Below are 16,488 nucleotides of genomic sequence, written 5' to 3'. Positions count from 1 at the left end.
GCTATGGGCATTTTGGGTAACCCGCGGGTACCCACGGATACCCGTACATATATTTTTTAGGCAAAACTTCAAAAAACCCCCTGTGGTTTCGTAGATTTTCACTTTGCCCCCCATGGTTTCTTTTTTCTTTTTTTCTTATCAATTTCATTATTTTTTTTCTTAAATCAGTGATAAAGTTAAAATTAAAGGGTACTAAAGTGAATATTTGATAAATCTAGATAGGTATATAAAGTTTTTTTTTGTATATAATTTAATGAAATATTAACGAAAAAGCTATCGAAAAGATAAAAATGAAACCACAAGGGGGCAATTTGATACATTTTAAACAACAGGGAGGCAAAGTGAGAAACTATGAAATCACAGGGGGGGTTTTTTAAAGTTTTCCCTATTTTTTAATTACAAAATATATTTTCTTATTTAAAATATATATTTTTTTATTTATTCATGCTACAAATTCTCTCTAATTTTTTATCACGTTTTTTATATTACGAAATTTTTAAGCTCTAAGACTTTAAATATTTTTATTGAATGTTATGATATTTTAAATAATGAGTTATGCTATATTTTTAAAACTTATATATATGTATTTTGCATTTAAAAAATATAAGAGAAAAAAAGAAAAAAAATTACGGATAACCCGCATACCCACCTGCCCACCCGTTGGTAGGTATGGATAATGATGTTGGCTACCTAAAAATTTGTGGGTAAATTTTACCCGTGCCCAAGTAATCCGTGGGTACAATAACCCGCCCGCGAGTTACCCAATCCGCCTGTTTGCCAGGTCTACACTCGAGTGCCATTCTATGTAAAAAATTTTATTTTAAAAAAATAAAAATAAATAAATAGGAAACAAAACGAGGCTATAAATGTGTTATTTGGAAATTGCCTGCAGTCGAGGGGGTTCCTCGTAAAGTTTTAGTAAACACTGGGTAGGGATGCAAACGGGGCGGATCCGGGGGCGGGAGAGTTCCCCCACCTCCCGCTCCATTTCTTATCTGGGCGGGGCGGATTCGGGGCGGGTTATTTTTCATTTTATTTTTGGCTCCCACTTACCGCTCCATTCGGGGCGGATCGGGGCGGGAGCGGGGCGGAAGCGGATTTTTAACGAATCGGGGTAGATTGAAGGAAGAAAGAGTCTCCCGCCTCCCGCTCCATTTACTTGGCGGATCGGGGCGGATTCGGGCGGGTTATATTTTTCTATATTTTTTGTTCTCACTTACCACCCCATTCGGGGCGGATCGGGGCGGAGCTCCACCAACCCGGATCCATTTGCATCCCTAACACTGGGGACAAAACTGTAACTTCAGTAAATAATTTCGAGGGACTTCGTTGTAAATAACACAATTTGTTGGTGCTCTCGGAACAAGGCAAAGTGAGTCGATAATAACAAATGAGAACTTTGGAATAGGGAGTGGATATACGCTCGTATTCTCGGGTAATCACAAGGTAAAATTTTTTTGGATTTAAATAGTTAATGTTAGAACCAAGTTAGGGTTTGCACAGAGAGTTTTGAGAGTAACTCCTCGCCCATTATAGATTATTTTGACTAAGTGTTATTTTCTTTTTATAGATCCCATGGATTTTTGTTTTTTGTTTTGTGGTGTAATTTGTAAGATTTAGAATTTTTGCAGAAGAGGGGTAAGAACAATGCAAGAACAATTGTTGAATCTGTATCTGTTGTTAAATTAGATTGTTTTAGGTTTTATTGCTAGGATTTAAGGTCTATTACACGGATTTACCCCTGGTAAATTGGATTTTCGGAAGTGAAAAACCCAATTTCTAATTTTTCAAAGTTTAAGTCCAATTATTTCTTGGTAGTTTCGGTTTTTTGTGTGGACGAGAAGGACGAGATTTTGCTATTTTCGAAGATGTCAAATTGCAATTTAGAGCAAAAGAGTTTTTTTTTTTCATCAATTAAGTTTGTGTCATGAAATTAAACTTTGTTATGATATTCTGATTGCCAAGTATTTGATGTTGAAGAGTAGAAACTGCTGAAACTCTCGAAATCGCAAACACTTTAGCTCTGGCAGCTTAAGCGATATTTCGAAGCTTGATTCTTTCTTACTAAAACCACAGTTATAGGATGATATTGCAATAGGGAATCGATTTTGGTAAAACTAATTTTGATATTAAGGGAGCAGATACATTGTAGCTAGTCGTGATTTGAGCTTTTTTTTTTTTTCTCTGACAATATCAGAAATAGCTTTGGCAGTATCAATTTCCATTGCAATATTTTTTAATTGCTTGACTTGTTTAATGTTACGTGCTTAAGGTTTATAGTGCCTGCCCAAATTTATGGCAGCACCTACTACCATGTATGTTACATATTATCTAGTAAAGAATAAACTAAGATGCAAATTGATGATAGAGTTTTAGCCATCTCTTAGAGAAGATTTGTTGAATAGGGTGAGGGATTTATAGAATTATTTGGTTGAAATGTTAGAGGGTTATCAGCTTGGAATTAGTAATCAGAAGTGTGTTAAGATAAGTTTATGAAGGGCCAGAAAAGAGATTGTACTAACAAAGGGTTTGGATTTGACTTAATAAGACATGCTGAAATCTTCGGAGCACAAGTAAATTCTCTTCTGCCCACTTATATTAGGTATACTAACACTGCTATCTACTACAATACCAGAATGTAAGGAGGAGTCCACTTGCTCGACACATCTGACGAACCAAGTAATATTCAAATTCCAAATGCAAGTTAGAAAGCTAAAAAAAATGGTTTTTGATTTCCATTATGTGTTTCTTTATTGGCAGTATTACTACAGGATGCTGCGCAATGAACTGGATGCCATGCATTACTTTAACTGCTTGCTGACGCTGTTCGTTTGAGCTTTTCTGTTTTGTTCAGTTTCTTCTTTACCAATGAAAGCTGCATCGATAAACAAACTAGCTATTAGTAGATCTGACACGTGAAATTCTGTCAAAGTTTTCTTGATTATCACCTTTAGAATTTTGTTATGACAATATCCTTGTTACAGTAAAGCTTTATTTTGTATATCTTCTGGAGTAGATTCTGTACTTGGGAAGCAATAGCCATGTATTTGGCAAACGAAATATCTAAATCTTTTGCTATGGTGAGGAGTCAAAAGGAGCTTCTAGGCCCCAAAAGCGAATAATCTAATTGGAACATTTAATTCTTCACAGATGGAAGCTGTTGAAGGGACCTAAATAAAGAAGCTATTAGCACTTCTTTGAATAGCTCTGTTACAATAACACTCTATGGAAGCTTCAGCCAAATCATCGCGGCCTAAATCTCCTATTATGCCCAGCTTACTATGAATGCTTCTTTTTTTTGGGGGGGGGGGGGGGGGGCAGGGGGTAATAGTCCGTAAACTTTTCATCTGAAACTGTAGTCCCTGAACTTTCTCATATTTGCAAGCCACCCACAACAAAAGAGAGTGACTGTTTTACTCTTCTATAAAGTGACTTTCTTGTTTAAATGTACTTGAAAACTAGGTTTACAAGGCCTTTTATAGAGAAGTCAATTACACATCGCCAAATTCCTTTAGCACAAGGATGTAACTGAACATATGGGGAAGTTCAGGAACTAAAGTGCCTTAGTCGAAAGTTGAGGGACAAAGTCAAAATATCAGTACAGTACATATAATGTCCATACATTTACCCCTTTTTTTTTCAAAAAGGAAAAAAATCATGAGAACATATCAGTACAGTACATATAATATCAATACAATACATTTACCCCTTTTTTGTTTTCAAAAAGGAAAAAAACAATGAGACCATAAATAATTTAGCTAATCACTGAAAGCTGTACTTTTTGCAGGAAATTAGGCACTAATTAGCATCAAAAGATCATGGCAAAGCACCACCCAGACCTCATCATGTGCCGAAAGCAGCCTGGCATCGCCATTGGCCGCCTGTGCGAGAAGTGCGATGGAAAATGCGTGATCTGCGATTCTTATGTGCGGCCTTGCACGCTCGTACGCGTATGTGACGAGTGTAATTACGGCTCTTTCCAGGGCCGTTGTGTAATTTGTGGTGGGGTTGGGATCTCTGACGCCTACTACTGCAAAGAGTGCACGCAGCAGGAGAAGGATCGGGACGGGTGCCCTAAGATTGTCAACCTGGGGAGCGCGAAGACCGACCTCTTCTACGAGAGGAAGAAATATGGCTTCAAGAAGAGATGATCTTTTAATATTTGATTTAATATGTTTAGTGCGGTAACTCCATACTTTATACTGATCTTGGTCTTGGCTTTGCTGCATATGCCTGCTTTGTTTGCAACTTTAGTTCTACCTATATTGAGATCACTGTATGGACCTTTTACTGTTTTGATTTGGTATTCATGACTGTATAAACTTGTTACTACTTTGATTAGGTACTCATACTGTCGAACTAAATTAAAGAATGAAATATTAATTATGATGATTCGTAACATCTTCAGGATGAGAAGAACCAAGAAGAATCTAGCATTTTCATCTATAGTGCTTGCTTGCATTTGGTTGCTTGTTGATGATAATCATGCTTGTGTTTGTAGAAGACCTTACGAAATTGAGCTTTATATGTTGTTATTTGTATTCATCGCAAAAGTATTATTCTTCTTCCTTTTACTTTTCGTTCTAATGCTCACATCTTCCATTGAAGAGTTTTTCCTAATTGAGCAACAAAAGAAGAGAAGAGAAAAAAAGGAGAATCTGTGTGTCAGCATGCCGTCATCCAATTGCCGTAATATACAGAGATGACACAAGTTATTTAGGAGGAAGGTAAAAATCATTCAAATATCATTATTGCAATTTAAGTGGACAGGATATCTTAGCAAATAACATGATAATTACATCTGCATATCATCCATCTGTGGCTGTGACTCACAATGTAATGGTCGTTCGAGTTTTTTCTTTGGTACGTCTTGGACTTATGTTAAAAACTAGCTACTTTGAGCTCAAAATGTTGATATAAGAAATCTAAAGATTCATGTACAATTTTCTGACAGTAGGGCAATACTTCTGGTTCTTCGAAATCTCTGCTTCTCTTTCTGTGCAAATATAGATGACTACGGAGAGCAGAAACAAGTCAGGAAGTGATACAATTCTATAAACTTCCGCAATGAGATTCATTCTTCTTTTCTATTTTGAGGGATGAGTTATTCATAACAGTCCTTAAAAACTTCAGGACTCTTTGTAAGTTTAACGTTGTTCTGCGTCAAATCTTGTTTTGTAGGAACAAGACTAAAGTGCCATTAAATATAGGATTCTCATACCGCTATTACATGCTCTCTCCCCTGCATAGCATTGTTTGCGCCTATGGAGGGGCTCTCTCGATGAATACAGAAAGTAAGACATAAAGATGATGCCATTTATTCCGAATCGATCAGCTATTTATTCTTCTTAAATGATGCCATTTCATCTTTTCCTCTTGCAGCTTGTGTACCTACACTACATTAGCATTGATCATATATTCTAATAAAGGTTCTGCTTCCACCTGAATCAGTTTAACTGATGCCAAGCTTAGTATGCGTGTTAGTTATTTATATACTGTTATTCTGTTTGCTTTGACAGTTTTTAACAACACATCATGTGACCTCAAAGGTATAATCAATGAGCTATACTATGGCAGTAAATCCAGCTACAATGCCATTACTCAGAACACTCTTGGTGGAGAACCTGCTACTGAGAATGCTTCAATGAAAGTATCAGTCTACTGAGCATATCACAAACAGGTCAAAGAAGAGTGCGACTTTCGCACTGAGGCCATTTACATGCTTTGTTACTCCAGTTCTGTGTCCAATTTGTTGTCTACTGTGTTGATACACAAAAAGAGAAGTTGCAATGCACCAGTAAAAGTTCTATAGTACTATCCTGGTACAATTTGTTCTCAATGTGGACTTACTATGGTGGCAGGAGCACAATGGCATCAAAAGAAGTGGAATATGCTTGCAAGTTGCCATTTGAATGTTTTCTCCTATTTTTGTAAGATTATCCTATTTCACTATGCATTGAGCACTTTGTTTCTAAGAGCTTCATGCAACTGTGTATTTATGTAGCAAAATCTGATACTTAAGCATAGTGATATGCCAAAGGTAACCAGTGTGCATGTTTCCTCTCTAACAATACTTTGTTTCAACAAATACCTACTTGTAACCTAATTTTTTGTTAAACTACTCTAAAATTATGAAATAAATAAATAAATAAATAAATGGTGTAGAGATAAAGAATCAAAGATGTGGGTCCCACATGCAAAATGCTCTGCATGAAGCATCCCTCAAAATTAAGGGTTGAGATAACTTTTTGGTGGTGGTGGAGATATTTTCATACTAGGCATTTGTGGGCAATTTAATCCATAACCAGAGTTAAAAGTTTCTAACCTACCACCATGGTTAATCTAACCAACATTGGATAACCTCATATATACCTTTAAAAATCCATATATACCTTTTAACCCAACCTCTTGTGGGTTAGAAGGTCCTAAAAGTTTCTTTTGTGGGACCCACATGGGTATTTAATTATTTATTAGCTTTAAATTTATGTTTTTTTCTCATTTCCTGCCATTTATTAATTCATATAATAAAAAATATTCAGCATAATTTAAGAAAAATATAAATATATGACTAGATCTTTTAGTTGAAAAAAAAATATTATTATTGAGTTGAAAATTAAGTATTAAACAAAATTAGCATCATTATTAAAATGCTATTAAACTTATTAAATCATACTGAATATATACAATTAAAAAATTTTACATTAGCTAAAATAATATGACATATATATTATTCATTTTTATCTGCGTGAATTTTACGGTAACATTTTAAATCTTACAAATACTATAATTTTACTTATACGTATTCAATAAATGCTTTTTTTTTTTCCAGATAATAGAATTTGGTAAATTATTATACCAAATAACAAATCTCTACTTGGGTTAGAAATTAACCCTAGTTAGGGTTTCCTTTAATAACAAAATAATAAAGGTTAGGTAAGAAATTATTAAAGAAATACTTTTTCTTTTTCCCTTCACATGTATTTATATGTGTATATGGATTTTATTTTGGTGTGTAGGGAGTTTGACTAAAAAGTATTCCATTTTTCCCCAATTTCTTTTTCAAAGAAATTTGGGGGGGAAATAATAGCTCTCGAGGGTTTCTCATGGAGGCGTCGCGATTCAAATTCCTCACTCTACTTCGATTTTTTCCAATTGGGTAATCTCTCTTTCGCTTAATCATCGAATTCTCTATCCATCGAATCCTTTTTTAGCATCTTCCGTGGTTCCATGGCGGAGATCGGGGTTTCTAGGGTTTCTGGTAGTCCAAAACAGTGAAACTAGGGTTGTATGTCGTAATTTGAGCTTTAAAACCCTAATTTGTTGTGGATCAGCTGGTTTTTTCACTTGTTTGAGCTCTTTTTGGGTTCGGTTGTGTTAGATTTTGCTGTACTCTTGTGTTAGGGTTTCGCATCTGGTTCTTGAGGAAGTGGTAATTATACTTACTTTGAATTGGAAAGATAGTTTTTTGAGCTATGATATGCTTGTAGAATGATTATTAAGTTGAAGATGTCTACTTTTATCCCAATTGTTTGTGGCATTAAAATCTATAATTCCCGCTAATTCTGAGGTTCGAGTAGCTCAGTTGCTGATTTTGATGTCCAATTAAGTTCACATTGCAATACTTCGTTAAAAACCACTTAAACTGAGAATTTGGTTCCTGTTTTTGAGTTGCTTCCAAATTTAGGGTTTAAGACAATTTAGCACCACCTGCGTGAATCATCGGAAGAATCTTCAACTTCAATTGGTAGGAGACTAGATTGAGTCGTTGCATACATTGATTGGTTTTAGAGGAGAATTGCCACAATGACAGAAACTTAGTTTAATTTCCACTTACTTGTTTTAGTGTACATTGCAATCTTCATTACCTGCTTATACTGAGAATCTGTTTTCTGTTTTTGTGTTGCTTCCCAATTTAGGCTTTAAGACAATTTAGCCCCACTTGCACTGAGTCATCAGTAGAGTCTTCAACTTCGTTCAGTAGGAGAGTAGAACAAGGAGTTATAGGTATTGATTGGTTTTAGAGGAGAACTTCACTTTAATCTGAGGAAGCCAGGATATATCATGGATTGCAATAGGGATGAGGCCCTTAGGGCAAAAGAAATGGCTGAGAGAAAATTCAATTCGAGAGATATAAAGGCTGCGAGGAAATTTGCTTTGAAGGCCCAAAACCTCTTTCCTGATCTTGAGGGCATCACTCAGATGGTAGCAACCCTTGATGTTTATCTAGCCGCAGAAGCGAAAATCAACGGCGAGAATGACTGGTATTCTATTCTCTTTCTCAATGCTTTAGCCGATGAGGATGCAGTGAAGAAACAGTATAAGAAATTAGCTCTCCAGCTTCACCCTGACAAGAATAAGTCAATCGGTGCTGAAGGTGCTTTTAAGCTTATATCGGAGGCATGGAGCGTGTTATCTGATAACAACAAAAAAACTATATACGATCAGAAGAGACGAATGAATGGTTTCCATAATGCTTCTAATGGCTATAACACTTCTAATAACAAAACAGCTCATTCAAGAGCTCAGAATGCTTCTGCCTCTCGCCCGTCAAAGCATGACACTTTCTGGACCTCATGCAGCCGATGCAGGATGCAGTATGAGTACCTGAGAGTGTACCTTAATCACAATCTCTTGTGCCCTAATTGTCATAATGCATTCTGGGCCGTAGAGATTGAAGTTCCACGCAATGGAGCACGTTCCTCTTTTTCGTGGACATCTGGGTCCAGTAGCAATAGCTACAAAACTAGTTATTCTTCTCAAAGTTCCAATGCGGTTCATCACACATTTGAGAAAACAAGGAAGCACGAGGCAGTGAGAGCTGCTAAAAAACAAGAGGAATTGTGGAGTAAGAACAAAAGGAGAAGAAGAAACCATGACAGTTGCACTGCTGCAAGCAATGGTGCAGAGGAGAGAGAGAGAGCTGATAAGCCCAGTGCTCCTGATTTGGAAAGGGCTAATGGTGTTAGAGCAACTAAAAGGCAGAATTTCTTCATGGACCAAATTGACATTCGAAGAGTGCTTATAGAAAAAGCTAAAGCGGCCGTTACCAAGAAATTAGAAGAATGGAATGTGGCTATTGCTCCTGCCCAATTGGTAGAGAAAGAGAGATCAAAGCCGAAAGAAAACCAGAAAGCTAATAATAATAATAATCATGGTAACAAAGAACAAGTTGAAACCAACGTAAGTGAGTCAAACAACAATCAAGTTCCTGTTGCACCTGTTCCAATCAATGTCCCTGATCCAGATTTTCACGATTTTGACAAATATCGTATTGAAAAAGCTTTTCGATCTGATCAAATATGGGCTGCGTACGATAACGAAGATGGTATGCCTCGCCTCTATGCCATGGTTCAAAAGGTTATCTCTTTGAAACCTTTTAAGTTGAGCATGAGCTTTCTAAATTCGAAGTCCAATAATGAATTTGGCCCAGTAAATTGGGTTGCTTCTGGGTTCACCAAGACTTGCGGGGAATTTAGGGTTGGCAGGTATAAAATCATTGACACGGTTAACATATTCTCTCATAGAGTTAGCTTTGAGAAGGGCCCACGTGGAATTATTAAAATTCTTCCTAAAAAAGGTGATATATGGGCACTATACCGAAATTGGTCTTCAGATTGGAACGAGTTAACACCCGATGTTGTGATACACAAATATGAAATGGTCGAAGTGCTTAGTGATTATAATGAGGAAGAAGGTGTTACTATCACCCCGATGGTCAAAGTTGCTGGTTTTAAAACGGTGTTTTGCAGCCATATGGACCCAAAAGAGGTGAGGAGGATACCAAAGGAAGAAATGTTTCGGTTTTCGCACCAAGTGCCTTCTCATTTGCTGACTGGTGAGGAAGGCTATAATGCACCAAAGGGCTGTCACGAATTGGACCCAGCTGCCACTCCTGTAGAATTTCTCAAGGTGATTACGGAGGTAAAGGAGGATACCGTGATGGAAAACAGCTGAAAAATCGAGCAGTTTGTTTCTGTTGTTGTCGTTGCTGTTGTAGATGCTATAATCGAAAAAGGGTTAATTCTCAAATACAGTGGATGTATCCCGACATTCAATATCTATCAAGCTTCTTGGTTCGACTTGTTTAGTCGATTTTTGGCTGATGACTTGGAATAGGATGCCAGGTAAGCGGCTCTTTCACATATACCTGACAATTACTTTAGGAATCTTTAACCTTGAATTTGTGTCTCAAATGGAGATTGCCTAGATCACGGAGGTTCTTGGGAACGTTATTTCTGGGAGAGTAGGAAATAAATGGTAGAACCTCATTGTTTCCGCTGGTCTTACATTATTACTTGTTTAAGGTATGGCTATTATAACCTGTATGTGTCTGTGTCTTGTGTGTGCATTCACTTGACTGTTGTATCTTTCTTTAAAGATAATGGAATACTCTCTCTCTATATGTTGAACTACATTATTGTTCTGTTAAAGCTTGAAGCACATCAAAAAGTTTTTAATATTGTGCCTTTCTTGTTGGTTTATTTGTCTCAACTTCCTTTTCATGTTGATGAATTTGCATAATGTCTAGTAAATATCTATATATCTCGTCACAAATTAACCCATCTATCCATCCAATTATAGTAACTTATTCTTTTGTTTCTTGCCATACAAATTGCGTCCATGACCACCACCGCCTAGAGCAGCTGGATGGTATCCCTGTCGCGAACTAAGAGGTCGGTTGTTCAACTCCAGCATGTGGGTTTCTTGGGTTGGGGGCCGTGGGGCTTATGGGGTTGTTTAAAAAACGAAAACAAAAACAAAAATAAAAACAAAAAGAAAACCATAATTTCAAGCCGGATCAGTTGATTTATTATCAATGATCATATGAAAAATTAAAAAATTTCAAGTGGGTAAGGCTCGCATTTCAAGCTACATAGCAAGTACAACTATAGGTAAATTTAAAAATTTTTGTTTGGTTTGTTATTGTTACATCTATATATTATAGTTGGACCCACAATTGAGTTATATTTTAAACCACAGCCAAATCCAACGTATTTGAAATTGCAGCAGTTAGAAGGATTCTACTTACCATAATTGACATTTTAAATAAAAGATTAAAAAAAAGAAAAAAAAAATTGTGGTGATTTCACCATACCACATATGAGGTAATAAAATCAACATATGTAGCTTTCACCTACATTCAATGAGTTTGATGCAAACATGACAATTTGCATCTTCAACTGGGTGCAACTCTAATCATAATAAATTATCCCAAATTTTTATTGATTATTATCATCTAGCATAAGTTTTTTTTTTTTTCTAGATCTCTGCAAGCCGCACTTACATACACACACTTTCTGTTCCTTGCGAAATTCGATTTTGAATCACATTGTACAAAAAAATAAGATACCTATCAACTGCCCTAAGGATAGTATTTAAAAGATAGAGATAAAATAAATTTTCTATTATTCTTTATTAGCATTTCATAATTGATTTATTTAGGTGAAGATGAATAGGACTTATCTGAACTGTTGGTCATTTTGATTCGACTATTCAATCTTATCAAAATTTTAATTGTAGTGTCAAACTTTTTAGTTTATTTAATTTAATTTATTTGATGACTCTTTTGATTCAAAATATAACTAATTGTTTATTTTTAAAAAATTTTCTGCCTACTCCATTAAATCATTTTAACCTTTGAAAAACAGTATTTAGTAATACGGTTTTCAAATCATATGGAAACCTATTAAACTCTTTTAATTTCTACTTCTTTTTTTTTTTTGTAAAAGTAATCTACTGAAGTAATTAATCAATTTGCTGAGATCTTGCAGAAACAAATCTCTCACCTCTTGCTTCAAAATATAATAAATATAACTTTGCTTCCTATGAAGAGTAAATAGCACATTTGGTCCTCAAACTATGAAGCCTGCGACACTTACGCCTTCAAACTTTAATTTATTATAATTTTTACTTCAAACTCTCAAAATTATTATAATCAAATTTTATAATTTAATTTACTTGATTAAATATTATGCATGTAATAGTATCGTGATTACTTGTACGTCAGCAACGCATCAGTATTTAATCAACTAAATTATATTGTGTGACTTAATTACTACAATTCTGAAAGTTGGAGTCCCAAATTACATCAGATCAAAGTTGTGAGGGCCAAAGTTATCACCCATCCGAATAGTTTGAGCAATTTACCCTCTAATAAATGTGCAAATTGACTCCAATGAGAGAGGCTTTCTCCAGCAATCATAATTAATAGGAGATTCCTCAAAGTAGCTGTGCAAAAAGGATATCTCCAAATAAAGAAAAGGACACATTACACTGCTTCTTATTTACTCCACTGCTCTGCTATCCCTACTGCCATGTCCCCTTCTCTCCTTATTTCTACTGCTCACTTCTCCCATTGTCTCACCTCTCTCTCTCTCTCTCTCTCTCTCTCTCTCTCTCTCTCTCTCTCCTGGGTTTTGAGCCCCTGAAAATGAGAGAGAATAACCATCCTTTTTTTTCCAAGTTGTTTTTTGTAAGATAAAGAGAGACTCATTTTTTTAATTCCATTTCCATCTTATATTTGAGGAGAATCATGTACTCTTCTGACTGAAAAAAGCTAAAGGAAATTCCTCAGAATTAGAAGCCCATCTTTCACCCAAAACTCTGGTGGTTAAGAAGGTAGGAGATTGTCTTAACCTTTCTTTGTTTACAAGTATCTGAAATTTTTGAAATTTATGCATTTTATCCCACTAAAATTATGCAGTGCATTGTGTACATTATTATAGTTTGTAAAAGATTGATGTTATTATTATTTTTTTTTATTTCCATTGCAAATGAGCCACCTCATTGTTTCTGTCAAATTAATTTTGCTATATCCGGTATATTCCTTTAAAATAAAGTTTTTAATCGAGCATTAAAAAAGGGTTTAGTGTGAGTATAAGATAGAGGAGATGAATAGAAAAATTTCGACCAAAATAATTCAGATAATACATTTTTTTTGGCAATGTAAGATTTTTATTTGGAAAGATAACGACACATAGATGGAAAAATGCAAATTTTTTAGATCTATGAAGATAATTTAGTATAACATCACAAGTGTGTGTAAATAAACCAATCTGAATTCTCTAATAAATATGCATTTCAAATATACAAGAAAATTCAGATTTCACACACACACACACACACACACACACATATAATTGAGTTAGAATACTTTTAAAAGCACCAACTCCTTAGTGCTTCTAAGTTTCTAGCCCTTGGATCTACTCCTTGATTATTAATAGCCTTTGGATTAAACATTATTCTACCTACCATTACATACCACCATCATTTCAACCTTACATCTTTCCATCCAATGACTAAAAACTCAAAAGTACCATTCTTTTTGTGCTTTTGAGAGTCTTCTAACTCAACTCTCTCTCTCTCTCTCTCTCTCTCTCTATATATATATATATATATATATACCAGCCTAGCTCTCTCTATATATATATATATATATATATATGAAATTAGGAGTCGGTTTTTAAAAGTACAGGAATATTTATACTTGCAACTTTTTAGTCGTGGATCATCTCAAAATATGTACACTATTATTAATAGTGTGTTCTATTAAGTTTTTTTTATTATTGCTGAACGAATTTTAAGGTTAGGCTAAAAAATTACAAGAACGTTGAGGCTTTTAATTAATTAGTATGATTTTGCTTGCCGCCGCGTACATCTTGCACTGCATCTTAAACTGCGTGTGTAGTTCAGAATCTTTCAGATCAGAAACGTGGTACGTGATTCAGAATGTCTTGCGTAGTTTCCGGATTCTTTATATATGTATATGGAACAAATTTTTCATGAAATTATCTGCAGAGAGACAGACGACACAGAATGGAGAATCAAGGGCCGCCGCCGCCGCCGCCGTATCCGCCGCAATCGGCGGCAGCAGCTGAACATGCATGTGCAGGTGCAGGGGCAGCAGCAGCAGCAGTTGCAGATGTTCTGGAGCTACCAGCGGCAGGAGATGATGTCGTCGGCGCTGGCGGCGTCGGACTTCAAGAACCACCAGCTGCCGCTGGCGCGGATAAAGAAGATCATGAAGGCGGACGAGGACGTGCGCATGATCTCGGCGGAGGCGCCGGTGCTGTTCGCCAAGGCCTGCGAGCTCTTCATCCTCGAGCTCACCATCCGCTCCTGGCTCCACGCCGAGGAGAACAAGCGCCGCACCCTCCAGCGCAACGACATCGCTGCCGCCATCACCCGCACCGACGTCTTCGACTTCCTCGTCGACATCGTCCCCCGCCCCGGCCCTGACGATCCCCCCCCGAAAGACGACGCCGACGCCGCCGCCGCCGCAGCAGCAGCAGCATCCCACGCGCTATCTCCGGTCGGATTCGTCGGCGCCGGACTGGCAGCAGCAGCAGCACCAGGGGTGCCGTACTACTATCCACCGCCGCAGGGGATGATGATCGGGCAGCCGGCCGTGCCGGGGATCGACCCGACGGCTTACGCCCACCGGCCGGCTGCAGGGGCGCCCGGGACGGCGCAGGGATGGCCGCCGGTGTGGCCGCCAGGCGCGGCAGAGGACGGCGGATACGGCAGGGGACAGGAAGTGTATGTTGGGCATTCCCCTACTAATACTACTACTAGTGCAGCTACTCCACCTCCAGGTTCTTAATCTTCTTACTGGAGCGACGAATTCGGTCCAGACTTAGAACAAAACTTCAGCGAGGAGCTTCCCACACCAGCATGGACGCCAGCTGCATGTGAAATGTTATGTTATGATTTAAGTACAAATTTTAAAAACATTTAGGAGCTTGTCGACGAAGTTTTGTTCCTATTAAATTGGGTTTCTGTTGTTGTTTCGCATTTCTAACTAGCATCCGTGCATGCACGAGCATGCGCATTTTTCATTCTGAAAGAAATTTGGGACTGATTCTCCTTTCATTCATCTAATTGGGCTTCTAATGAATTGAAGAAATTTAGCAAGAGATGCTGCTTGGATTTTTTCATTTCTAAATTTGGAAATATATTCATATGTAATGGCATGCTCTGACCAAAAATTATCAGTACTTTACGCATATAATATAGTACATCAAAATTGGCTATAAGGTGAGATCCTAATTCGTTAGGGATTAAAAAATATTTACAATTAAAATTTGTATAATTAGAAAATCAAATTTTGTTCGTGATTTTGGAAGCATAAACATGTCCCACAAGGCCCTGAAACTCGTATCGAGCTTACCAGTGTTGTATACTAAATTCGGTTCTCAGTTCCTCGATCTACGCACAACTAACCGAAATATATAGAGTGAGGCTACTGTACTATCGAAAGCACGGAGCCTTTCGTGCTTCCAGCTCATTTTCGATTTTGCGATTTTCGAATCGTCGATCGGCTCCGTTAAACTTGATCTAGAGTATTTGGAGTACCTAAAAAATAAATTTTATTATTTTTCGATAGCATTTGCCTAGTGATCGAATGGGCTCAAAATCAACAAATTTCAACGGCCGTAGTGAGCCGTTTGCAAATTTAACGGTGTAGAAATATCCAAATCACGTGAAATTTTGATAGAAAATTCTTTATACTATATAAAACAAGATCAATATCTTTGATTTAAAATTTTAATGTCATATTATTATATTTTGTAAAATTTTTATTTTCAGCCGTTGATTTTGAGCCCCTTCGTTCACTAGGCAAATGATATCGTAAAATCATAAAATTTATTTTCTAGGTACTTCAAATACTCTAAATCAAGTTTAGCGGAGTCAATCGACGATTCGAAAGTCGCAATATCGAAAATGAGCTGGAAGCACGGAAGGTTCCGTGCTTTCGATAGCATAGTAGCCTCACTCTATATATATATATATATATATATAAACACAGAGTTGAGCTGAAATGCTATAAGTGGAAAACAGATTTTATTGTCACCTATTTGTTTTCGATGATGGAACCTTCAAATCCACGATCGGCAACATTGAACATAATTTATACCACTTCAAGTATCTAGAAATCAAATTTTATGCTTTTTCGATATTGTTTTCTCGTCCATTAAGTGAATACAAAAATGAATAGCTGAGAATGAATATTCTTTAAAAAGCGATGATAAAAATCTTGCAATCAAGATCAAGAATATAGATCTTATTCTAAATAGTTTAAAGAATTTTCAAACCAAAATTCAATTGATTTGGATATTTATACATCATTAAATTAAAAAGCGCCTTATGTCGACCATTATAATTATAAATTTTGAAACGCTTTGATCATTAAGCTAATGATGTCGAAAAGATTTAAAATTTAGTTTGTAGATATTTCGAGTAGTATACATCATGTTCAACGGTGCCGATCATCAATTTAGGAACTCCATCATCCAAAATGAATGAGTAGCAATATAATATATTTGTTATTGATAGTATTTTAGCTCAACGCTATATAAAGAGAGAGAGAAAGACAAAAAAAATATACTCTCTCTCTCTCTGTACATAGAGAGAGAGAGAGAGAGAGAGAGAGAGAGAGAGAGAGAGAGAGAGAGAGAGAGAGAGAGAGAGAGAGAGAGAGAGAGCGAG

General features: G+C 36.5%; 3 protein-coding genes across 13 annotated transcripts; all 3 read left to right on the top strand.

The window, feature by feature from the left end:
* On the top strand, positions 1,337-6,068 carry LOC109723491 (PHD finger-like domain-containing protein 5B). 11 transcript variants are annotated; one of them, XR_002219691.1, is made up of 7 exons: positions 1,337-1,446; positions 3,788-4,184; positions 4,609-4,727; positions 4,958-5,033; positions 5,182-5,294; positions 5,383-5,429; positions 5,520-6,068. XR_002219691.1 is itself a non-coding variant. In XM_020251875.1 (3 exons), exon 2 carries the CDS (start codon positions 3,819-3,821, stop codon positions 4,149-4,151), a length of 333 nt encoding a protein of 110 aa, XP_020107464.1. In that variant the 5' UTR covers positions 1,337-1,446; positions 3,788-3,818; the 3' UTR covers positions 4,152-4,184; positions 4,609-5,175. The 11 variants fall into 11 exon arrangements, 2 of the variants coding, with proteins under 2 accessions (XP_020107464.1, XP_020107463.1); XR_002219690.1 differs by having other exon boundaries at positions 4,955-5,033; XR_002219689.1 differs by having other exon boundaries at positions 4,609-4,863.
* LOC109723097 lies at positions 7,001-10,457 on the top strand. Its single transcript, XM_020251312.1, has 2 exons — positions 7,001-7,156; positions 7,917-10,457. Exon 2 carries the CDS (start codon positions 8,062-8,064, stop codon positions 9,952-9,954), a length of 1,893 nt encoding a protein of 630 aa, XP_020106901.1. The 5' UTR covers positions 7,001-7,156; positions 7,917-8,061; the 3' UTR covers positions 9,955-10,457.
* LOC109723098 (nuclear transcription factor Y subunit C-1) lies at positions 13,420-14,875 on the top strand. Its single transcript, XM_020251313.1, is given in 3 exon segments — positions 13,420-13,714; positions 13,798-13,899; positions 13,901-14,875. Coding segments are annotated over 2 exon segments (786 nt in total). The 5' UTR covers positions 13,420-13,714; positions 13,798-13,815; the 3' UTR covers positions 14,603-14,875.

The sequence above is a fragment of the Ananas comosus genome, linkage group 17, assembly GCF_001540865.1.
Source record: "Ananas comosus cultivar F153 linkage group 17, ASM154086v1, whole genome shotgun sequence".
Taxonomy (NCBI): Eukaryota; Viridiplantae; Streptophyta; class Magnoliopsida; order Poales; family Bromeliaceae; genus Ananas; species Ananas comosus.
The sequence above is the reverse complement of the archived record's forward strand: the minus strand, read 5'-3'. Positions and strand labels throughout refer to the sequence as shown.